Source organism: Colias philodice, chromosome 13, assembly GCF_061535455.1.
Source record: "Colias philodice isolate Cphi_HAF_F1 chromosome 13, ilColPhil1 Martin Lab GWU primary, whole genome shotgun sequence".
In the NCBI taxonomy this organism is placed as follows: domain Eukaryota; kingdom Metazoa; phylum Arthropoda; class Insecta; order Lepidoptera; family Pieridae; genus Colias; species Colias philodice.
In genome coordinates this window covers 10,396,484-10,422,703 of record NC_143098.1, presented here as the reverse complement: position 1 = coordinate 10,422,703, position 26,220 = coordinate 10,396,484, and the positions used below count along the sequence as shown (strand labels likewise).

The window sequence follows — 26,220 nt, the reverse complement described above, 5'->3', positions numbered from 1 at the left end:
GTCGTAGTTGGGTTTTAGTTGTTTTACTTTTTATCTTGTTCTATTAAAAACTGATACTTAATACTATATCGTGGGTTATTTTTTTCGTATGTTTATACTTATTCGTTCTCGCCAGTTTAAAGAAAATTGGTACTTACCTTCCTGTAGTGTTTCTTTTTTATCACAAAGTCCTTCACTTTTCTTCACCATAAATATTTGCTTTTTTTAAATACAATGTACGCTTCTTAAATTATACAATCTTTTGCGCAACACAAAAAAGCAATACGAATACAGTAAAAATAATTGAAGATGTCATTATAAAATATTATTTATTCCAATTTTTTCGAGTTACAATACAATTATTACAAAATTCCCGAATCACTGCCTATATACATGGTAACAATTTAAAATATTAGTAAATTACACAAAAAATTAAATATCATTTATTCTAATTAATCTACACGTTTGAAAGTCTCCGACCAAAACGGGCTTACACAACAATATAGGTACAATATTTTTGGTAAGATAAACTTTCTAAACACCTAAGTTAAAGCTATAAATCTCCACGTGACTACATTAAAACCAATCCTATATTTACAATAAACAAGATGTGAACCAATTTCTGATTACAGCCTAAGATTATAAAAATCTTCGCACACTTTCATTTTGTTAATGTTAAAACATCAATCTTCTACATTCGTTAAATGTTTAAGATTGTATCCGTTACCCAACGATAAATCTGGAGGCTAATTTAAATTACTCAGTCAGTTAAAAATAAGTACTTATGGTATATAACTAACTATCGTCATTTGTTGAGGGTGTGGTTAATCTCCGCGGGACAAACGCGGGCCTCGTGGGTCTGCTCGCTTTAATAAAGACTCGTCTTTCAGTTGTGGGTTTAGGAGATTCCGTCGAGAAAGTTCTAGACGATTTAGTTGTACTCTTTTTCCTTAAATCTACTGGTACGTTTTGCGCTCTATTCGCTGAGAAACGCGATTTGCTTGGGCTAAATGGAGCTTTTGTGGTCGTTGTGAATGTGACGTTATTCTTCTTTATAGGTCTTTGAACTGGGTTGTATCGTGTCGCGTTTGCACTGATAGGTTTGATCGGCCTTCGTGGGAAGTATTTGGATCGTTTAGCATCGAGGGGCGATAGTTTAACAGTCGTTATTTCTTCAGTTACTGTTTCGGTTGTAGGGGCATCAGTGACGGGCGTTGTTGGTGACGTCATAGGTTCAGATTCGGTAGATAGTTCTGACGGAACTGTTGTTTGTACAGTTGTTAGAAGTTCTATTAATGGACTAGTGGGAGTTTCTGTCGTCGTGCTTGTTGTTGTCGATGGTACTGTAGAAGTACTAGGGGATGGATTAGGGGTAGAAGTTGTGGCAGTTTCTGTTGTTTGAGAAATAACTGAAATATTTATTGGGTATTTAATGGTAGCGTCCTCGCTTACAGTCGATCCTTTAAGTTCTTGCCCCTTCGCGAATGTCACTATGCTCCGGCCCGTTTCTGGTTTAAGAACTTGCAATTTTACAATATTAGCGTCTTCGTTTTGCGTTGGCACTGACGCTGAATATACGACAAACGGATGATTATTATTTTTATAAGCATCGTTTATTTTTCTTGCCATTGTGGGAGTCTCCGTTTTGAAAAGTGCCTCCAAAGATAGTGTGGATGGATCTGTAAGTATTGCTCGCGGTGTAACTATATCAAAAGTTTTGGCAGCCTTATTGAGTCTGTTTTGTTCGTTTTCATAAGCAGCGGGAATGAATTGCCAGTTAGAATAAGAGCGATCCTCGTCGAACTTATCTGATTTCTTATCGTCCTCATTTATAAAACTTAAAAAATCATCGTCCTTTATATGCTCAACGTGGCCCTTTCCAGCGTTCTCTTCATCAACTTTGATGTTTTTCGCTATTTTGTTCACATGTCGGTAAGCTTCATTCATACTTTCAGAAGCAACAAGGTTTTCCTTAGGTACATCTGAATAGTCAAAAAGGGCTCTCGCGTTTCTTGCTTCATCAATACGAATTGGATTATTTGGCGGGTTATCTACCGGATAAACATGACTGAGTTTTGTAAGATAAATTGGTATTTCGTCTTCGAATATTTTTATAAGACTATATCTACTCACTTCGCCAATTTTATCTACAGTTGGTTTCTTTTCGACTACAAGTTGTCCTTCTTCAATGAGTGTTGTTTCGTTGTTTTTATTTAATCTGTGTTTCTCTGATTTTGATGATACTTCAACAACTCTGCTAATCGAAAATAGTTTATCAAATTGCGTTTTAATTATAGGCGATACTTGAGGAATATTAGTGGTAGTTTCCGCTGAAGTTTCAGTTGTTGTAATTTGGTTTATATCTTGTTTACTCGTTATAAATGTATCTACAGAAGTTGCTTTTTCAACGTCAACTTCAGTTTGTGTGTAAACAGGATATTCTTGGGTACTTGGATAATTAGTTGTATATTCTAAGTAATCATCTGTACTGTTATCAACTTCCATTTCTGAGGTAACCGTTTCAAATTCTAAGGCATTTGTTGTAGAATCATTTTCAATTTTATTGTTGTCTACATCAGATGATGTAGTAGTAATTTCGTCCATAGTCAAATAATCATCGTTATCAGTTGTTGTGGGATTAGTTTTGGGCTCAGACGAAACAGTAGTTTTTATTGTTGTTGGTGACGATTCCTTTTCACTTGGAGTCGATTTAGTTATGTTTAATGTGTTAAGTGCTGGCGTGTTGGGCTTCGGTGCATTGTATCCTATTGGAACGTTTTGTACGCGTTTCTTAGTAGGATCAATTGGTTGATTAGCAATCCTGCTTACTGTTCCAGTTTTATTTTGGTTTGCAATTAGTGGTTTAGGTAACTCGGTGGTCGATGTAGAAGCTCTAAATGTATTAGAATTTACAAGCCTTGGTTTGAAGAATGGTTTTCTAGTTGAAGGAACAAAGCGGTTTACTGGTGCTGGTTCATCTTCGTAATTTTCTTCCTCACCCTCTTCCTCATCTTCTAGAGCAAGATCTTCCTCTTCATTGTCTTCATATTCTTCAGAGTCAGGTTTTCTCGTAAATAGCTGACTGGGTGGAACAAGCACCAAAGGATTTTCTGGCTCTTCATCTAAAATTTCTTCATCCGAATATTCTTCTTCTTCCTCTTCTTCTTCTTGATACCTTGGAGTTGTTCTTGCTGTGGGGAAAGTTCTTCTTGTAAATGGACGTGAAAAGAGTGGCCGTTTAGTAGTAGGTCTTCTGAAAGTATTTGGTCTGTCTACTGTTGATGGACTTGTATATGCACCTGGATTGTATTTACGGCTAAACGTTCTACTGCTGGAAGGAACAGATTCTGTTGTAGATGTGAATAATCTTTTAGATGGACGATAAGGTAACCTTGATCTTGCTGTTGATGATGTGAGTTGTGTTGTGCTTACTGTCGTTTCAGTTACTCCATCAGCATCGGTAACTGATGTTTGATTTTGATTTGATTCACTTATTGTATTATTTATTGAAGAATCGTTATTTATATCACTTGAATCGGAAGCGTTTTCGTTATTAGTAGCATTATCTTTATTTACCACTTCATTGTCTTCTTTAATAACAGGACTAGCTGGAGCGGGTTCCGTAATGACCTCAACAGTTTCTGTCTTTTCTACGGGAGCTGTTGTTTCCTTGGCAGGTTCTTCGTCATCTCTTACTAATCCTGCGTTTGACTTGTTATTATTTTCTGAATCAGATAAATTAATTGTTTTATCTTCTTCTGTTACTGTTATGTTAGGCTTTTCATCAGAATCCTTATTTTCTGAATCATTTTCATTATTCAATTCGGTATTTGTATTTTCATCTTCAGATTCATCATCATCATTATTTTCTGTGTTTGTGTTATTTTTCTTATCTTCGTCATCACTTTTGTCATCGTCACTTGCCTTTAGCTTAACCAAATCAAAAGTATTCTTATATGCTGTTAAAATAGTGTCTGTGATATAATCATCATTTTCTGTTGTTGTTTCAGGTAATGCTGTAGATGTAGATTTTGTTCTTTCTCCATAGTTTGTTACTTCCGCTGGAACGTCTTTGAAACCAGCATTTATTATCGGTACATTCGTAGGTCTTATCTCCTCTTCTTCAATAGGTTTAATTTTTTTCCTTATAATTTTACGTATTCTTGTTGGTGGTGTTGTGGCTGGTTCTGTTGTTTCAATTTTAGCCGTAGTGGTTGGTCGTCTACGAATGACTCTGAATTTTCTTTTACCAGTTTCGTCAATTAAAGATTCATTAATAAGTCCACTGTCGGGGTTTTGGTACTTTTTAATCGTTACACGTTGTCTGATAGGAGCTTTAGTTGTTTCGATTGGCTCATCGTACTCGTCGTCGTGTTCTTTTTCCTCTATAGCACTTTCAGAGAGAGCTATATCATCTTGACTTTCTAATTCATCTTCATTTTTATCCGGTATCGGTATTGGTGTAGTTGTAGTTGAACCTCGGGAAAGGAAAGGCAGTTTCCGGGCTTGTATCACTGGAGAGTTAGAAGGTGCCCCGATTCTTGGGCGTGTAAAAGATAAGCGAGCACGGTTTCTTGTTCTTTCAGTTTGAGCATTGTTCGAATCATTTGGGGTTTCTGTTGAGGGGGAATTCGTCACTGGCCTACCAAAAGGTCTAGGAGTAAATCTTGTCAACGTTGGGCGTCTTAGTGGTGCTTCAGTAACAGCCTGTTTAAGTGATTCTGTGGTACTTCCATATCTACCACGACCTCTTGATAAGATAATAGGCCTTCTCTCGTCAATTGTGGCTGCGGAAAATTCACTATCTTCTGCCTTTTCAGCAATAGTAGTTGAACGACCGCGTGGACTTACATCTCTCTGGTCATCTTCTTCTGAATCTTCATCATCTAGAATTTCTTTTTCCTCTACGTCAATAGGAGTAAGAGATAGAACTTCATCTTTAGTTAATTGGGGTCTAAAATCACCCCTCGCTACTTGAGCAGCAGCCGCTGGTACAGAATCATCACTTGTCGTTTGGAACCTACTACGGAATCTCCTAATTTGAACATTACGCGGACTAGGTTTTTCAGTTTCTCGACTATCTGGTGTAGTCGATCTAATTTTCCTACTAATTTCGTTAACTTCCTGCGACTCAGATATATCGTTGGGTTGTGATAACGGTCTACGGCGGCGGATAAATGAGTAATTCCTAGAGCTTACCTGAGTTGTTGTCGCCACTGTTGTTGTTGGTGTTGTTGAACCGCGACGACGTAATACGTTACGTCGAGTTGTTGTAACTGCTTGAGTTGTTGTTGATTGTGTTGTTGTTGTAACTTCGGGTTCTGTTGTTTGAATAGTTTCTTCGGTTTCAGTGGGGTTTGGAGAGTTCAGTAATGAAGATATTTGAACGGATAGAACGGTTGTTGGTTCTGGAGTGTTAATTTCTTCTGGTGGTGAGAATGTCGTGGATCGAGTTCGGATTATCGAAGAGTATTGTGGTTGAGGTGCGGGGGAAGAGATTTCTTTCTCTAGTATGGATTCTTTTGACTCTTCCTCGTCGGATTGTTGGTATCTGTAATAGAAAATTTATTTTGAAAATAATGAATATAGCGAATATAATTTTTTTTCGTTTGCATTTTTTTTTCAATGGCATAAAATATAGTTTTACTTATACATATAAAATGAAAGAATTTGGCAATGATAGATTGATACACGACATTGTTCTAGAGGAATATGGGAAAGAACAAAAAAGATTATTATTCTGTTATTTAGGGGTGATTTTTCAATCCTTTAACTTATTTGTTTTATAATAACCATTTCAAAAATGTTTTCTATTGTCCAATTTTTGACATTTACAGATAAAATTGTTATTTGATTGTTTTCTACTTAATTTTGCAGATAAATTTATACTAAGAAAAAAAAATCCGTATTTATTTCATGTAAAGCAAAACTTACGGCACAGTAGAGGTCTCCTCCGTGGTGGGTCTGGTGCGTCTGATGGTCACATACTCGGGAGTTGTCTCCCGCCGAGAGCTTATGTCCAGAGATCCGGTAGATTCTGCTACTGCTACGAATGGGTCGCGGTCGAATAGAGCGTTCCTGGAGAAAATCATATTATCAATTTATTGTATTTGAAAATAAAATATATAAGAATTTCGAAAGAAAGTGAATATTACGACACGCGAATTACACTGCAAGGTTTTCCAGCATGTACTGTATTTTTATAGTATAAATAGTTATTCATTTAGTGAATTGTAGAATAATGAAGTGGTAGGCAATACATAAATATTACAATAATAGTGTAGAAGAATTTTGTTGTTCTGCTTTCAACGCAAAATTTACTGGACGATTTTCGAATTTTTTTAAGCTATTGCATAGCTTCTATCGCGGGCCTTGAGCGCGGGGACCGAATCCAGAAATTCCGTAACGAAAAAACCTCACGCTCCCCACTCCGACGGGCGCGGAGGTGTGGCTTGAAGGCATAGCATGTAATAGCTTTACCGCGACAGTCCCTGAGTGCCACACGTCTTTTTTCCATTATACGTAACTAAACAGGCTATAATTTATTTTGAAGAATTTGAAATAGAGCGGGTAAACAAATAATAATTACCTAGCAGGCACATCATCACTCTGTGTCGTCGGTCTGGTTCTTCTAATATTCACATACTGCAGCGGTTTAGCAGTTCCCCTGGAGATAGAGCTGGTCTCCAAGTTCTCCCTCCCCCTGAAGTTATTCTGCCTGGAACTGGTCTCCGAGCTGGTTTCTATCGGATCCTGGATCTCGTCTGATTCCTCTTGTTCTGAACTGTCTGGTTCCGGTGTTGTTGACTGTCTGGCGCGGTTTATTGTTACGTATCTGTTGAATTAAGGTATTGATATAGATTTGTATATATATTCTTTATTTTTGTAGGGTAGTTAGCATTAAAAATGGTTTTGTTTTTAGTAATTTTTTTGCGTGATATTTTTTTGTGATATAAAAAATGATTTACCTACTCTTTTTTATTTGGATCATTTACAACTTTTGATTCAAGCATGAAAACAGAAATAATTAAAACATATTTGTATAATAGCAAATACAATACTTGAGTTTGTTTGTAAAAATAATCAACTAAAATTCGTTGAATTTAATTTAAAATTAATAATTCATAGATCTGACAACAAACACAATTCCAATACACTTATAATTTGTAACTTACTGTGGCCTATCCTTTCTGTAAGTTTTATCAGTATCGGTAGAGGGTGGTAGCCCCGCGTTCTGTGGTCCGCGCCGACTGTTTTGAACACTGTTTGTTGGTATGTTGTTGTTGTTGTATCTGGAATAGATGAAAAATATTAAACATTAATAAGTATTTATAGTATTTTTTTTCAACATTTTCACAAAATTGATCAATGTTTTCTATCTCATATAGGGAGACCGGGTTTGGTTGTCTCACGGGTTGTTTGTCACAGCGGTCTTAACACAAAACTGAACTATCGAATAAGTCTATTGAACAGCGTGGCAAGAGCGATACAGTGAAAACGCTGTCCCAACTTCGCGTCAGACCGCTCCGATCTCCCGTGAGGGCCTCACACGTGTTTATTGTTTTCGCACAGCAAAAGTAAATTTTTGTGCTGCTGTGTCGAACCTCGTAATTATACGTTCTTGTTTTACAGTAATAATCTTTCAGTTCATTTGATGATGATGAAATGTGTTTTATAATATCGTAGTATAGTTTTTTAGATATTCATTGATCGGAATTTATTTTCAATTTTATTTTCATAAAACGTGTTATGGGGCTCGTTGTCACAAATTTTCGGGGGCTGGTTGTCACATATCAACCAGCCCCCTGTATGCGAGATGACTTTAATTGCGTTTTGAGGTTGTTTGTTTTAGCCGTAAATTTTCAATCAACACCGGAAAATCACCCTAACAAACCTGCTGGAAGTCCATCTGTCCTTGATGACTCTATATTGACTCACGATTATTATTGTTTGCTAAAATTGTGATTGATTAATATTCAGACTGAAATAAAGACCGTAGACACGGTTTCATTTGGTTAAGAGTTCTTAATTAAAAATTATTCCGTAAAATTATAAGACCAAAGTGTGACTTTCTAATTATAAATTGCCTGTTATTTAGTACGTGACTACCTACCCTAGGCATTGTGACAACCATGCCTGACCCGGGGTTATAAGTCACATTTTTCTTTAGAGTGAAAATACAAAATATTTCTACAACTGATAATATTACACAAAAATACGTTTATTTATTTTGTAACAGAATAATTACACTATCTTTTGGTATACAAATATCATTCCTAAACAACGTATTTTGGAAGTTACATAAAAAAAGATAAAAATGTGACTTTCATCCCCGCTCTCCCCGCTATAGTATGAAATAAAGTCAACAACTGTTTTATCGAAATGCATTTTTCGATTATTTTGAATAGATAACTCTTAAGAAATCAAATCAACTCATTAAGCGAAATTTTGTGTCAGTGTTTCGGGTCATTTGTAACAGGATGGCGGTTCTACAGGGGTCTTAGTACGCAATGACAAAAAGAAAAATGATGGTCAGAACGCTGATACCGGATACCTTAAGATACTGTAATATTTTATATTAGAGAATCTTAACATAAAATATTATAGTATCTTCACCGTGTGTGACGCGCTTTAAATCAATAATTAAATATCTTTAAAGTATCTCTTATTCCAAAAAAAAAAACTTTTTTGTTCAAAAAATAGCATTTTACCACAACAAATATAATATGTATTATGCTACTAACTTGCTCTGCCCTCTAGCACGTTCTAGAACCTTCTGGTACAACTTCTTGTTGAAGTTGGAAGGTGTTGTTGTGACCACGCCGGGCGGACTTGCTCCTGATTCTGATAAGTGCAGATGTTTCTCTAATTGTTCTACACCGCCTGTGGAAAAAAATATATCTGTATTTCGTGGTAATGGTATTAAAATATTGTACCTTTTTACATATCTGTGTAATAAATATGATTATTTTATATTTATAATATGATTATTACATATTAGGCTTAGAGGAAAATTTTAAAATGGCGCCCAAACCTGTAATAGTATTCTTGCTAACAAACATCTTAATTTGAAAATTGGCTCATAAAAATATAATGCAAATAATTAAATTATTTGCATGAAAGGGTCGAAAGCGATAAATCTGATTCCAGCAATTCCTCTTCCATTCCAGAATCATAAGCAAAATGTGATTCAGATTCAGAATTATAAACAGACTTAGAAAAAAGACGTGTGTCACTCGGGGACTGCCGCGGTAAAGCTATTGCATGCTATGCCTTCAAGCCACACCTCCGAGCCCGTTGGAGTGGGGAGCGTGAGGTTTTTTCGTTACGGAATTTCTCGATTCGGTCCCCGCGTTCAAGGCCCGCGATAGAAGCTATGCAATAGCTTAAAAATTATTTAAAAAAAAGAATATTTTCATAATCACTGTTTCACAAATAATTTAAAACTAATGCTCATATAAAATGTACTTACCAACTTTCTTAATAAGATCGATCAGTTCCTTGATAACCTTGGGATCCTCAGCTTCCACGTCACTAGCGTCATCCGCTTCTTCATCTGAGAATTCCTCTTCTTCTTCACTGAGCTGTTCAATTAAAGTGATATTTATTGTATTTAAATGTTTATAAGAATAACATTGAATAGTACAAATAAAATATGTGATAGTACTAAGTGATGTTTTTTATTGTAGAAATTACCAAATTGTAGCATTTTTTATTTTATGCACTTTTATTCAAGTTGAAATTTTATAAAAGAGCTTTAAAAGTTTCTTGAAATGTGTGTGACAAAAAATACAATATTTAACTAAAGATTTTCATTTTTTTTATGGGAATAAAATTTCATTTTCCACCATTTACAAACTAACTTTTTGAGCTTTTTATGTATGTATTATCAGATAGTATGGAAAACTTACCTCAGGTTCCTGAGTAGTAGTAGAAGTCCTGAATAACACGGAGCTCTTGGACGTGAGTCTGACCGGTCGCTTGGTCGTGGTCGTCACGGTCGTGGTCGTGGGCGCATTCGTGGGCGCTTTTGTGGGCGCTTTCGTGGTCGCGGCGGGTTTTTTGCAGAGGACGTTGCGGGCAAAGTCACAGGAGTCTGCTGCTTTGTTGAAGTAGAGGCCTGGGAAATAAATATTGTAGAGTAAATACAAAATAATAAATCATATTGTAGAGTAATAAATAAATAAGTAATTATTTTGGTCGGTAATTTGTATTCAATTATGTGGCGCTAAAATATGACATATAATTTTTTGTCACTCAAATATTTCACTAAATACGAAATTTATTTATGTATCTCTCACTGAAGTTATTAATAATTTAAAATTAGACACAACAACCAACAAATCAACTAAAAAGTTCATGTAATCACCTTATTTAAGGTAATTTTTAGTGATAAAACGAGCAAAAAATTCCAAAAAACCATCCTAAATTTTCATTACTTACCACCTAAAAAAACATACTTATTAAAGTAATCTTCCAAACCTCACTATTTCATTTAAAGTGTATTTATATGTAAAATTGCTTAAAAATAATAACCATACCAGAAGGACAAGTAAACTGATGTGCCACAATGCCGAGGTCGGAAGGTCCGGAGTCGAGACACCAGAAGTACTTCTTACAATCGCGCGGGTGCGGGAAGAAACCCTCGTCTGTGCACTTGAAGTCTGAAATAGTATTAAATTATATTAAATTATTGTAGAAAAGTATATATTTAATTAAATTTAAAAGTCTACACGCAAATGTGTGTCTACGCACGCACACAAACAGAGTCATATATCGACACGTAAAACTTATGTCGTTTTATGTCGAGGGTAAAACCTATTTCAAAGTAATATGACGATTTCAAAATGTTTTATTTTACCTACTGTTTAATAGTAAAATAGGATTAAGTACAATATTAAAGACACAACAAAAAGTGCCGAGCACACGTTTCAGAAGTGAAACTTCTTTAGCAAGATTCAATGATACCAAAATACTATCAACGCGCTTAAAGAAGTTTCACTTCAACAAAGATAATAAATCTTATAAATAAAAGATATTAAGCGCTTGTGAAGTTATTAATAATTAAACGTTTAAAATAAAATAAAATAGTTACCGGATCCGGGATCCGGAGTAGTGGGAGGTTCGGGTGTGATGATGTTCCACGCGGGAGTCGAAGTCTGAACCGATGTCTTTGGCCTACTCCTGTAAAATAATTATTAAGCTATTAAATATAAATAAAAAAAATTGTCTGTGTCTCTTACACAGACAAATTTTAAATTAAACGGAACTTTTGAAATGTTTTTAAGTATTATAGGTATACTAGCTTTCCGCCCGCGGCTTCGCCTGCTTTGTCTAAAACCTAATAAATTATATACTAAAACCTTTCTCTTGAATCACTCTATCTACTTAAAAAAAACCGCATCAAAATCCGTTGCGTAGTTTTAAAGATTTAAGCATACAAAGGGACATAGGGACAGAGAAAGCGACTTTGTTTTATACTATGTAGTGATATAGGTTATTTTTTTAAAGTATCCATGAGGATAAGTGTAATGAAAATTATTATTTCTCAAATTACAAATTTTTAAGGTCACAAATAAAAGCTTCTGCCTATTCTGTCTATTTTTAAGCTGGCTAATATTTTTATCCCAATTTAATCTATATTTCTTGACGTACTTTTTACTACAAAAAGAAATTTTTGCGTATAAAACATATATTTATTGTAAAAAAATATGTGATCTACAGTTGTAATATTATTTTTTATTTAAAATTGTAATATCTTACTTCGAAGATGGTTTGGGAGTGGTAGTGGTGGTAGAAGAGCGAGGTTTTGGTCTCCTCCTCCTGGACCCTGATGATGAAGGTCTGGAAGACTCTGTTACTGTGTTTTGGGTTGAACTGTAATAAGAAATATTATATATAAATTAATGTCATGGATTTTACACATTATATGGTTGGATAAAATTTTTAGCGCTATTTTTTTCCGCACTACACTACACTACTAACATTTATTTCGCGTTAAATTTGTTTGCAACAAAAATGTGTCGTTCAACGTTTGCCTAACACTTTGTTTCCAAACAAAAGTGATGATAAGTTTTAAAGATTGTTTGTCCCTCAAGTTAGAATGACTGAACAAAACGGGATGAAATCGACTTAATTGTAAATAAATTAAATTTTAGAATTTCTCTGTTACAAATCATACATTTTATATTTACATGATATTATTTTGACAAATTTCATCAAATACCAAAATTATTATCGTAATTTATACAAAGTTACATTAAGTAACTTAAAAGCAACTTACCCTAGCTTAGCAATATAAGATTCCTTCGCAGCTTCAATAAGCGGGTAAGGTTTGCCGTAACAAGAGCCTCGGAAGTCGTCGTTGTCGATAGACCAGAACATTATACCTGAAAATATTATCATATTAGTATTTGAATAAAAAATATGTTTGATTCTTCGTAACTGTTTCAGACGTAAGATCCAGTGAATGATACTGTATAAATTAATTTTAATACGATTTTATCTGATCCTTTTATAAGTAGTTAACATTACAATTTCTTGTACAATATAAACAAAAGAGCTAAAAATCAACATAATTTATAACTTAAACACGAATGTCAATCAGAATCAGAATCAGAATGAATATTAGAATTAGAATCAAAACCAGAACAATTATAATCAGAATCAGATTGAATTTGAATTCTCTACAATACAAAGACATAATATTTATAAGACATAATATTTATCTTGTTTTGTTTTTTGTTACTTGCCTTTTTTTTCTACCTACCATCGTAATTTCAGTAAGCTTGTTACCTTTTGCCCAGGTTGCCTGGAAGAGATCACTTCTAAGTGATAAGGCCGCCTAATAAACTATACTTTTCTTGTTTTGTTTTGTATAAATTAGCAATAAGTTTCCCATGTATAGTTTTAAAAAGAGTAATAAATAAAATAAATAAAGATTATACATACCTCCAAGACCATTCTCAGCGACATATTCTCCCTTCTTCTTGACAATATCGATATCATCATATCCAACCCACTGGTTCCCCTTATAAGCCACTGGACCCATCGCATCTTTGTTAGGATACATAACTGTCCATTCTTCGTCTTCTTCCTCTTCAGAATCTTCAGAGTCCTCGTCAGAATCTATGGCCCGCTTCTTGCTTTTGGCTTTTAGCGCTTCGCAGATCTAAAATTTTATTAATATTATAGAATACAATTATTCAAATGCCATCATATCTAAGACAAAATGTATTGCTATAAAGTTTGTGAATTTTTTTAATCAAAACTGCGTAAGTCAAAAGCATCGGTGATCAAACGTTAATTTGAAAAGAAAAAGTGATCAAAGTGAACAGAAAATACTAGGAAATGAACAGTGCATAATAAATGAACACTAAACAGTGAAAAATTAATATTACACATTAAATGAACAGCAATATGTAAAAATGAACAATTCGTAATAAATCGTGAACAGACCACATTGTAAAGAAACAATTAATGAACGGAAAACAGTGTAAATTAACATTACACACTAAATAGTGAATATCAAACACTGAAATATGAACAATGCACAATAAATGAACAGAACACAATGAATAATGAAAAACACGTAATATAAAACAATAAATATTAAAATACAAACCTCATAAAAAGCCAAGTATCCCTTTTCCCGGGTAGCTTCTCCCTGTTCCCCGGGCCCATCAGCCGGGGAACCGATTTCCACCGCGTCCGGGTTGAACAACGTGTAGGAACGACCGTACGTGGGGATACCGAGGACAAGCTTGTCCCGGTCTGCTCCGTTTTCCAGGTAGAACTTTATTGTGTAGTCCTGGAAGAGATGTGTATAATAGTTTAGGAAATAAATATGTTACCTATCTATTGATACGTTATTTAGATTTAGAACTTATAGAAGAAATGCATAGTGTGCACAACAATCTTTTTAACCTATTTTTACGTATTCAGGAATAATTGAATAGTGAAAACATAGACAAAAATACATAAATAATAGATAAAGTTTAAACTATATTTACTTTTTATTTCGTTTTCACGAAGTTTCGAATTGTTTTTTAATTAAAAAATATTTCATTCACTGAATGGAACTATAAACCTCAATTTAATGAATATTACAGTTATAGTTTATACTGAAATACGAGATAGCAAAACCACAGAATACATATATAGTAGCTAAACGCTAGCAAAACTTTAACTCCATACTTACAATATTAAGTTCGTTATCCACACTATATTCATTGGGTTCTTCAAGAGGGTAGAGTGGTGCGTGGTGGTTCACTGCTGGTTCGAATGCTGAGTGGTAGTCGTATGTGAGAAGATTCATCCAGTCCAAGTATCTGGAAGTATTCATGATAATATTAATATTGAAAAGCAGATGAATTGAAAATATATGTGGTACACATGCTTATTGTAATATTCTTGCAAATAAAATTTAATTTAGTAATTATTATAGCTAAAATTTAAATAATTAAATTTCATATTTTATTATTTAAGATCCAGTTCCAGATAATGTCGATCAACAATAACATCAAAATTACATAATTTAATCGTGTTTCATAAAATGGTATGATGCTAATCACGTGTACATATCTCCTAACAACCATTTTTTGAGCGTAAACAGTTGACGCGGTTATTGTAGCCAAATAACAAAAACTATAAATAGTTATTTTAGTAATAGCTTCTGCTACATACTATATTTTTAACCCTACACATTATCAATTTCAAAACCTAAAATAATCGTTTTAATTTGACATATCACGGTAACCACTGTACAAACGCCTTGTATTACCACATTTGGTACATAATGAATAGCTTGAAACGGTTGAAACACGTTTAAGCTAAGTATAGCTTACATCTTATTTGGAAGCCTCGACGATTACTGTTTCGCCTACGGATTGCACATACAAGGAAGTGTATCAATTTAGCAACGATACGAGTAAATGTTATTTTTAATTAAGAGCTTATAAAATTCCCTTATAGAATGTTTATTGATTTTATTGATAGTGGAATCACTTGTAATGATCATGTAGTTAAATATAAATGTAAAAGTGAAGTCCCATGTCCCCTAGTGGGGTAAGGGGCAGATGCATTATACATCTGTTTCACTGATCGATTTTCTTTAGGGACAAGTAGGTTATTAACCTTTTGTGCCCTACCAGACAAAGACATTTATTTTTACGTCTTCACCGAGAATCGAACCCAGGACACCTCGGTGCTACGCTCACGCGTCAACCACTGTACCAAGGAGGTCGTAAGGGTAAACGTTTAATTTAAAAATAACTGCAAATAGTTATGTGTGTAACAATATTTAAATACAATAATATAACTTATCATAAAACCATATTTTTATGATACACCACTAGGTAACAAGCTTTGACGATTCGTGTATTGTTTTCATCTAGGTGTGAAATCATATTTAGGCATAATAAATATTAAATAATATACAAAAATACCTAATGATTCTAGTCATCGTATCATTTATTTTTACAAAAATGGATAGATGATGTCACTTACAACACGTTATATGAGTAGGCCTATTAATTATTTGTAGGACGATGGACATATATTTATACATGGACGATGCTATAAAACCATAATTATAAAATACATATTTATTTTATTCACTTTATATGTCATAATGGAGGAAGTTTAATTTACTAAGGGCCGATTTTTCAATGCTTGGATAAAAATTATTCGTCGAATAATGTATAAAACTACAACCATTTTAAAAACGTATTCTAATTGTCCGTATTTGACAGTTTACGTGACATTTTTATATTATCGTGTAATACTTTATTGGACGGATAAGTTTTATCCAAGCATTGAAAAATCGGCCCTAAATATTAGACATGCGTCGTTAAGATAAGGTAAATAAGATAATTTTATCGAATGTTAAGCGACAGAATGTGTACCAAATGTAATTATTTTTGAAGTAAAACTTCTTTATTCGGGGTTGGAAAAAAATTTAGTGTAACATTTTTTCGTTACGCGTGACATTTTTCCGTTACGCGTCATCTTTTTCTTATCCCTACCACGCGTGATTCGACGTATTTCTGTAAAGTTGCATATAGTAAATTATTTTTTGAAAAATAAGGTCATAAAGAAGTTTCACTTCTTACGTGTGTACACTAGTACACGCACACATTTTTGGTTTGATGGTTGTTATTTTCAGGTCATAAAGGCAATAATAATAAATGGTTCGAGCTTAACATATTACAAATGATTATGAGAAGTAAATAAGATATTGATAATTAATATCCTTTTAACTTTTCAATGCAATTATTATAACAAATATATTTTAACAACAAATATTATTTTATTCAGTTAATTGTTAGAAAAATAAATATTTTCAAAGACTGTACAAGAAATAAGAATATCAGATATTGAATAAGTATTTGTTCTTGTTACAAATCCAAATTAAACATTCTCTGTGACATTCTTAAGCTACCAAATGATTGTGCATGCAAATTTCATACACCCATTGTTTGAACATTGCAACAGGATTGACTCACTCATCATTCACATAATGATGGCTGCTGTAATGATGTGTGATGAAAGATAATCCCCAAAGTGTTTGTAGAAGCTGCATTTTAATGTATGGAGCGTGTTGATTTTGTCATAGGCACCCGTTACACGCTCAATCCAGATCACGATCCAAGTCAGGTGACGGATTGACGAATCTTTATGTGGATCGTCGCGACATTAGATGGTCAATCCAGATCATATCAGTCCACTGTTCGACATTGTCAAATGCACACGCATTCACAACCACTAAATAGATCTGAATAAGAACAAAGCTTGTGCAGCAATAATTATTGCCTGTTATTTGAAAAAACGCGTGAAGAGGAAACGCTGGCTACGCCGTGGCTACTAAAAAGGAACATCTATACATATTCGAACTTGTTAGATGAAATTTATAGTACGGAAGAGGAAGAGGATTACGCAAATTACTACAGGATGAAGGAGGCATGTTTTGATCATCTGTTAAAAATGGTTACACCTGTGTGTTGTCGTCCCATACCATCGCGCTCAGAACGCAGACTGACGTAATTTAACAGCATGTTACATTACACGATCAGTCTGGATCTCGATTAAAGGATCGAGATCGTTGATTTCTAAAAATCTAGATATTTTCTGATCAGATTTTACGATCCGTCAATCAAATACATTACACAGTCAATCTGGATTGAGATCAATGATCATGATCAAGGATCACATTCTAGATTGAGCGTGTAACGGGTGCCATACACAAATGATATGATTCGAATAACTGGGAGCTTACTCCCTGTCGTATCGAGATCTAATTCAATAGAGGTCGATTTGATTGAACGCTGAATTGGTACTATTGTAAACTAAGACTGCTATAGTGTTTATATTAAAATCAATCTCAATTGCCAAGTTTGATAATTCCATTGGATCTGGATATAAAGTCGAAGCAGTTGCAAAGCAAATCTTCGGGGATGAATCAAAATCGAAAACAATCAATTTCAGTCGCAAGACTGTACAGAATCAAATATTTTATAAACGACTAACTTTACCACGCATCTTCGTCAGTCTAATAAATGATTTAACTACCTAATTGTAGCTATGTCATGAAAAGCTTAAAATCTGTACTAAAGCCAAATGGAAAGACATATAAGTTCAGTTACCAACATCGATTTTAAACAACAACATTGAAAAGACCGTTAAAAAATTACTATCAAAATTATTTAACATACATAAGTCGTTAACAGTATTAACATTACATATATCTATTACCAAACATGACATTGTATTATTGAAAATAAAGGTGTCACAATTTCGCAAGTGACCACGGACGGCGTCGCGTTAGATTTGTAATTCCTAGTGTCATGCATTGGCCTGTATCAGTGACCATGAATTGGTTATTGGCACATACGTCGTGATGGTGTTAACAATTGTAGGGCTGGATTAGATTGCGTTCGAGTTCACATGTGTGAAATAATGTCATAGTAAGGTAAGTACATAGTGAACCGCGTGAAACAGCTAGTCAATAATATGTTGTAAGCTACGATATACATCGCAGACAGCCCTGAGCGTCACCTAGTGGTGGCGTGTTGCAATAACATATCTAGATGTTGGTTATGTCGTAAGGTTAGTAAATAACTTGAATTATACATAGGCTTATATGTAGGTATGTTTGCGTTGTTTTCATTGACTTGTAGAAATAAATTATACAAATAGTACCTATCTTGAAGATAAAGATCTCGTAATGAAGTTATATTTTAAGTTATTTGATATTAAAATATTATTTATTTATTTATTTATTTATTTATTTATGACACTTTATTGTACATATAACAGGAATTTAAAATAAGAGAATACATAAAATTGGAAAGTGTACAATAGGCGGCCTTATTGCTTAAAAGCAATCTCTTCCAGGCAACCATAAAAATAAAGGACATGTAAGACATTGGTAAAAAGCGAGGGCGCATCAAAAGATTTAAAAAAAAAAGAATAGATAATACAAATAATTCATTACTAATTAAAGAATAGACATAGATAATTCAGTATATATGTATTAACCAAGTTATATTTATATTATACATACAAATTAAATAAAAATAATAAGTTAAATACAAATTAATAAATATATTTAAATATATATATGCATATAAATACATATTATACATGTATATAAATACATATTATACATAGAATATATAAAATATAAATACATATTTATAAGATAAAAAGGAAACTAAATACTGGAGAAAAAGTGCTCTTTTACAAGTGACTTGAAATGATGTGGTGTTTTGGCGCGTCTGATAGTCTCAGGAAGAGCATTCCACAGCCGAATCGCTAGGACGGTAAAGGAGGAGTTAAAAAAATTGGTATGGTGAATAGGGGTGGATAGGAGAAGGAGATCAGAGGAACGAAGGGAAAGGGAACTATTGGAGTTTAAATAATGAAACTGATTTTTGAGATAGACAGGAGTTTTGGGGTTAAACAGGACAGAGTACAGGAGTTGAAGGATGTGAGTATTCCGGCGAAGGCGAATAGGTAGCCAGTGTAATCTTTTGCGAAAATCAGAAACATGATCGAACTTGCGCAAGCCGAAAATGAATCTGATGCAAAAGTTTTGCAGCCTCTCGAGAGCATCAAGTTGATATTCGTGAAGATCGGGATAAGAGGAGTCGGCATAATCAAGGAGAGGAAGCAAAAGGGATTGAGTCAACGCAATTTTGGTAGAAATCGGCAGGAAGTTGCGTAAACGACGGAGAGAAGAAGCAGAAGCAAACACTTTTTTCTGCACTTCCTTGATTTGATCACACCAAGATAAACTTTCGTCCAAGTGCAAGCCAAGACTTTTCACCTTCTTACAGAAAGGAATCACTGTACCGTCTACCGCAATACTAGGTAGGGTTTCCCAGTTTATACGACCTATAAGCTGTTTACTGCCTAAAATAATAACCTTGGTTTTGTCAGGATTAATTCTTAAACCATGGTCTTTACTCCATTTAACGATGGTGGCTAGCTCAGTATTTAAACGAAAAATCTCATTCGGTAGTTCTGATAATGAGGCGTGCGAATATAATTGGAAATCGTCTGCATACATATGATAAGGAGAATTAATATTACTGGATATAGAGTTATTATCATAAGAATAAATTCGAATTGGATTTTCTTATCGATTATTAGAGTTGAAAGTGATAGAGCCAGTTTTAAGTTACTCTAGCTATCTAGTTTAGCTTTTATAGGAATTATTATAACAGATTTCATGAGATATTATTTACTTATCTATTGAATAATTAAAAACACACAGAACTACTACCATATTTATATCATTCAAGCTTATATTTTAGGTGATGATGATGATGCTAGCTTTGATGTTGACAATAGTAACTTTAAATATTAACTCTATCAATAGGCCTTAAATAATATAATATCGACAATCGACAAACAAATTATAATATCAATTATAATATCAATGTCGTTCATCTGATACATTAATATGATACTGCGTTTATATTTCCGGCACACACAAACAAGATTCCACTGCAGACTACCTTGACCTTAAGACATCTTTAACATTTACTAAACCAATGCAAATAAAAATAAAACCAATATTATAAATGTTAAATCTTATTACAAAAAAAAAATATCTTTTGTCTATTCGAATAATAATTTTTGTAAAGGTTACATAGCAACAGTTTAATATTTTTATTAGTTTTAGTCAAGCTTAAAAATTGTATAATAGAACAAAAACATTTATGTAAATTGGTTGAATAAATTAACGAATTTATTAACATGTAATGTTCGTAAATATCAACATATTTGCACAGCTCTATGGGGTAATGATCCGATATCAGTCAATGATGAAAAAAGGGAGACGCGTGAACACTTTTCAAGTCATAAGTCGACGACAAAATAGTGAAACTCGTGTCATTCTCATTTCTCATAGTTTAGTTACGTTACATCGAACAAAATAAATATACACATACTAAGTTAGTACAGACGGAATTTTGGTTACAAATTTTAACATTACCTTATACCTTATTATTGCATTTATTGCTTACGTGCTATCGAGTACCTTTTTGAATATTATTTCAATCCCTTATCAATTAAATCATAATCTAAACGTATTTATTTATGTTTATTAAATATGCAAACAAAATAAATAAATAACACTTACTTGTTCAAAGTCCTGACGTCAAATCCCTTCTCAATATATTCTATACCAGCTGGCACCGCCATGGTCAGTAAGAGACGCGGCTTCCCAGTCTTTTCCGACTCTCTTTCGAACTCCTCTCGTAACTCCTTCACGAGTTTAGCGTAATTTTCTCTGTCTTTAGCCTTGCCGCCATCACGGAACGCTGGGTACTCCCAATCTAGGTCGAGACCGTCGAAGTGGTTTTGTCTTAAGAACTGGAAATAATGTTATTAAACCCAAATTAAGAATAGAAATACACATATTTTTATACGATTGTAAAAATACAATAACGAACAATGAACAAGTTATGACAAAAGTTTACGAATAGAGATAAAATCAAAAAAAAAATTCAAATTGTTCTCCCGCGCTTTTATTTTTTTTTTACGGAAAGAACACATCTGTCAAAACTCATACAGCCAAAGATGTAACAACTGGCAACACTATTAAAAAAAACATTGAAGAGAAGAATAACATTACCTTCAGTAAATTAATTATATTCTATTACAATACAAACTTGGTGCGTAATTTAAAAAAAATATTTACATACACATGAGAGTAATTTACTCCTACGTAAGTGTTTTCGGTTTTGGAATAATCATTGAACATTATTGTAATACGCCAGTGTTTAGCTAATTACCTACGTCTTGTCAATTTAAATGCTCTAAACAACCAGATATCCGTTCCTCTAATAACATATAATGTGTAGAAAGTGCTTTCATACTTGACGTTTTAATGTACTATGTTGTGGGAAAAGTGATTAATGTTGCTCAACGTACACAATCTTAAATAGAAGTGTAATTAATGGATTTATGACAGTCATAAAATAAACAAATCAGCTATTCATGAAATACAATTAAACACATTGAGCTCATTAGGAGAAAACAGTATTATTAAATCTGACTGTGTCGCTGATAAATGAAATATAAGAATTCTTATGGGATATTTTTTAACAATACCTTTGGATAAATATTTATATCCCATTTAACAATGAGGACTGATGAAAGAACAATAAAACAGACTGGCAAAATGTGCATTATATTTTACTTCGAAAAGACGCCATATTTAATGTCGAGATGCACAGAATGTCAAGGAGACTATTATTTTTAATGGACTATGATTTTAAGAAGTGAAAGTTATTTATAAATGCATTAATATCATCGACAAAACAGAAACCTTGTCCTTATCTATTTTATTGAAAAAAAAAACAAAGACAAAATCAACATTTTTCTTATTTTTTGAATTTCGAAGCAACACAAAGCAATTTGAAACCCAAGATTACAGCGAAAATACGTGTCATTATTCATTTTGAATTCAGAACTGTATCGAAAGAAAATTAGTTTTAACTTGACACTGGCACAAAGTCTGATCATTGCCATAGTCGAAAAAAATAAAATCAATACCTAACGTCAAAAACTTACCTTTATAACATTCCTTACGAATTCCTTCCTCCTGTCCTTGGAAGCGACCATTGGTGAAAATCTGGAGGAACCTTCATTCCAACCACCAATCGCGAGAATTGTCTTCAAATTCTTGTTGTACGTTTTCAAACCAGTGAATTTGGCGTAACCACCTGAGAAATATCGATTATTATAGAAAATTATCTATTTGAAATAGTAATGAAAATTGCGTTATGATAAATACCTAATTGGCTACACCCTACGAGTCGACTGAAATCATTTTTTAATTGTGTTCCATTTGTTGTAAGTCAATTCTCATTTATTTTTACGAAAATAAAACAGCAATGTAACAGCTTAATTGGTTTTAGTATATCAAATTGAATACATGCAATAGTTGAAACTGAATCTCATCGTCAAGTTTCTTAAAAATTTTAAAGAAAGATGACCTATATTTTTATTCCTATACCTATTTCCTTTGGGACCTTACCCTTACCCATATAGGAAACGATATCTTGTATTTTTCTCGGAATTCATACTTCATACTTTTATTCACATGACAAATATTTAAACTAACCTTTTTCAATATCCTGGTACTTATCAAAAGGCTTCAATGTGTTGTCCTTAGTGAACCCTCCGAACGCGTACACAAGATGCGTGCAAAGGTACGGGTTGATGTTCTGCGGGTTGAACTTGGCTGTGCCCGGCCGGTAAACCGACCAGTTTGTGTAGTAGCAGACCACGCGTGGTGAACTGGAGAGTGCTGTAAGAAAATAATATGGTTAAGGCCTATGCAAATGGATCGGGTTATGCCTTTGGGTATGTATGCGTGGTAAGTCTATTTGCTGTTTATACCTTTGTTAAGTATATCTGATTGCTATGAAAAAGATGATTCAAACGTGCTTCTATATCAGTCCTAGTAATCTATACTAATATTATAAAGCTGAAGAGGTTGTTTGTTTGTTTGAACGCGGTAATCTCAGGAACTACTGTTCCGATTTGAAAAATTATTTCGGTGTTCGATAGCCTTTTTATCGAGGAAGGCTATAGGCACAGACTAATAATAATATACTACGTATTATATACAACTATAGGCTATATATCACGCTAATACCAACAGGACGCGGGTGAAACTGTGAAGCGCACCTAGTCGTAAATAAGTTTGACTTTGTGTGTTTGTGTCAATCTGTAGTATCGTGGACTAATATGTGGTGTTGGAAACGCATTACGCGTTTTATATTTAAATAGTGAAAAATATATTTTATTTACCGTAGCTATGATTGACTAGGTTTTTAATTCGGGGTGTGTTCTATGGAAATCTATTATTATTATTTAAAACATGGACAAGGCCACGGACTTTAAATTAATCTATACTTTAATATTATAATACTGAAGAGTTTGTTTGTTTGAACGCGCTAATCTCAGAAACTACTGTTCCGATTTGAAAACATATCATCACGCTACGACTAACATGAGTGGAGCCACGGTGGTGAAACCGCGTGGAGCAGCTAGTGAATAAAAAAGTAATTACTGAACCAATAACTCAATGAATTCAGATTTGAATAAACTACGTTTAAAACACTCGTTAAACTCCGTTTTCACTTAATAGATTATTTCCTACAAAAAGCATTAAGGTTTTACGAGAGACGTTGAACAATGCTCTATTGTCGGCGTCCATTGGAAGTGCATTGGCCTATACTTGGCCTCTACTATAGAATATACGACTAATTTATATGTAAATACTGAAATAACTTTAAACCGCGGCGATGCTTATATGACAAAACAAGTTCATATTGTGATCAATATGTGTAGTATATTTTAAGTCTATTGTAAATAATATAAAAGACAAGATGACTCACAATAGCGATATATTCAAAATAGTGTAAATTATATAGTATCGTAAAAAACCCACGCTCAATAAGTTATAATACGTATTATAATACGTCGTAGAATTTAAATATACCAAATTAGGGGATCATCATGAGTCCATTAATGTTCCCACTGCAGGGACACGGGCTTCCTTTGAATGTTCAGACCATTATATTATCACTAGTTGTGCCCTGCGGTTTTACCCGCAGTGCTCCACTCTTGTTGGTCTTAGCGTGATATAATATGCCCATTGCCCTCCTCGATACATTTATCGGCTATCTAACACCGAAATAATTTTTCAAATCGGACCAGTAGTTCCTGAGATTATAGATTATATATGAATGGTATTTTCATACTTAATTGAGGTTTAATCATACTATTAATATCTTTACATATTTTTAATCCGTAACTATCTGTACCAAAACAGTCTGTGAAGGAAAAACATTTTTGCAAGCAAATCGCATTGCTTCATTCTATTTGTGGCCGGTCCATATATGGCCACGATTGTCTCTTTTGTTCTAGAACAATGGACTTCTTGATATACGGTTCCCGATTGTACTGGCTTTTTGTCGGAATTACTATTTTAGTATCTATTTTTGTAGCGAATGAAGATGTGAGTAGGAAGATACGGAATTATTGTTTTTTATTTGGTAGTAAATATTACATTTTAAATGTATAACGTTTCAGTCATCTCATAACAACGATCTGAATAAACGAACATATAAGGTTATATTTTGTAGACGATTTTTCGTAAATGTGTTTTTGTTTTCTAACACAGAGACATCATACAAGTTAGGTAGGTACATAATACTATTAATATAACCTACTAAAATTAAACAGTAATTGTATTTTTTACGAAATTAGAAAATAATATGTTCAAATTGTAGAACATTGTTTAATAAAGTTCTTATTTTTTTTTATTTTAAAAAAACTCACCTGGTGTGGCAAATGCGAAGACGGCCGCTATTAAAGCCAGCCATGTTGTGTTTCCCTGTGGACAAGCAAACACAATTTATTAACAGAAGTTTCATACTAAATTAGATTAAAGAATAAATGCTGGTAAATCTTTAAAACCTTATAACAATTGTTTCGATGTTTTACATAGCTTAAAAAGCCTATACATGTTACCTTATTCAATATGAAAACTGTGAGCAAATCATATAAAAAATTTGAAGGAAAAACTAGTGGTCCTTCGAGACTAAATTAAAAATTAAGCTAAAATCATCTGGATGAAATTTGGCATTATTATATGAATTAAATAGTTTATGAAATGTTTATATTACGAAGGATTAACAAATTACTAAGTTCTCATTTAATCACCTTTTTATTGGACCTTTGGATCCTTTTTAAAGTATGCAAAGATGTCAAAATAAGTAAACATGACGAAATATTTAAGGTCGCTTACATTAATATTACATAATTGACAATGTAGTGACCCCTTGTTGTGTCACTGAGAATTTATGTATTTTAAAATAAAATTTATTTGTATATTTCCCAATAAATGCATTTTCCATTCTTTTCTTGACAAACTTCACGTTATATCATTAAAAATTACGAATTTTATACTCAAAGACTTTTATTTTGTGTAGTGTTTCTCAAATAAATGTTTGAGTTTGAGTTTGATGTTACCTAGAAGGGCTGCTACATCTTAACGCGAATGCGTGAGTGAACGGAAGGTTCACCCTGGTAGCGACATGTGCTCTTGACGGGGATATACCAAAGACTGTGAAATATGGCATAGAATTTTACATATCGGCTATCATAAACGCAAGCTATAGGCTAACAATATATGACCAATATTACGCAATAACATTATTTAACAATTCTCCATTGCATCAATTATAAAATATCAATGACATCTATTCTCCAGACGCACAAATACAATAAAGTTCAACAACATCAGAATCAATATTCAAAAGGCTCGAACTAATTCATACCCGTTAAACTAACTGTTTCATAATTGTTTCGTGGCATGAATATGTAACATTAAACAATAGACGCGGTATGTAGACCACACCGAGTATAGAGCTTCCGATGCCTCTTCTATGGTGTAATTGTTATGCTCCAGTTTGGTGCTAAATTTGGGATGGTTAGGCCCGTTTTGCATGTTACCCATTTGCTTATGTATCTGCATTTTTTTGCATAAGATGGTCTTCTTGTATTTGCTCTTACGCAAAGTTTGCATCATGATGTTTGTCTCAACATTGCAGTGTAATTCAATACTTATGTAGTATGTGTTTCATGAAAGAAATCAAAATTCAGTATATAGTAAGTGAAATTGTGAAAACGAACCTACATCATTCGAAGTATAAA

The 26,220-nt window shown here is 33.4% G+C and overlaps 1 protein-coding gene and 1 long non-coding RNA gene across 2 annotated transcripts in view; one reads left to right on the top strand and one right to left on the bottom strand.

Annotated features, from left to right (window-relative positions):
* LOC149483637 (uncharacterized) overlaps window positions 1-26,220 on the top strand; it is a 202,574-nt gene that overhangs the window by 105,436 nt on the left and 70,918 nt on the right. The gene's annotated exons all lie outside the window — the stretch shown is intronic.
* Window positions 292-26,220, bottom strand: part of Cht6 (Chitinase 6) — a 61,959-nt gene continuing 36,030 nt past the window's right edge. The window contains exons 2-19 of the mRNA XM_089702798.1: window positions 24,844-24,898; window positions 22,616-22,801; window positions 22,063-22,214; window positions 20,627-20,859; window positions 14,180-14,309; window positions 13,604-13,789; window positions 12,931-13,150; window positions 12,263-12,368; window positions 11,743-11,856; window positions 11,075-11,163; window positions 10,521-10,643; window positions 9,891-10,099; window positions 9,452-9,563; window positions 8,724-8,862; window positions 7,155-7,271; window positions 6,569-6,814; window positions 5,914-6,057; window positions 292-5,530 (exon numbers count right to left, since the gene is read on the bottom strand). Of these exons, the coding sequence (XP_089558924.1) occupies window positions 775-5,530; window positions 5,914-6,057; window positions 6,569-6,814; window positions 7,155-7,271; window positions 8,724-8,862; window positions 9,452-9,563; window positions 9,891-10,099; window positions 10,521-10,643; window positions 11,075-11,163; window positions 11,743-11,856; window positions 12,263-12,368; window positions 12,931-13,150; window positions 13,604-13,789; window positions 14,180-14,309; window positions 20,627-20,859; window positions 22,063-22,214; window positions 22,616-22,801; window positions 24,844-24,898 (7,317 nt within the window). The 3' untranslated portion in view covers window positions 292-774. The remainder of the gene's footprint in view (window positions 5,531-5,913; window positions 6,058-6,568; window positions 6,815-7,154; window positions 7,272-8,723; window positions 8,863-9,451; window positions 9,564-9,890; window positions 10,100-10,520; window positions 10,644-11,074; window positions 11,164-11,742; window positions 11,857-12,262; window positions 12,369-12,930; window positions 13,151-13,603; window positions 13,790-14,179; window positions 14,310-20,626; window positions 20,860-22,062; window positions 22,215-22,615; window positions 22,802-24,843; window positions 24,899-26,220) is intronic.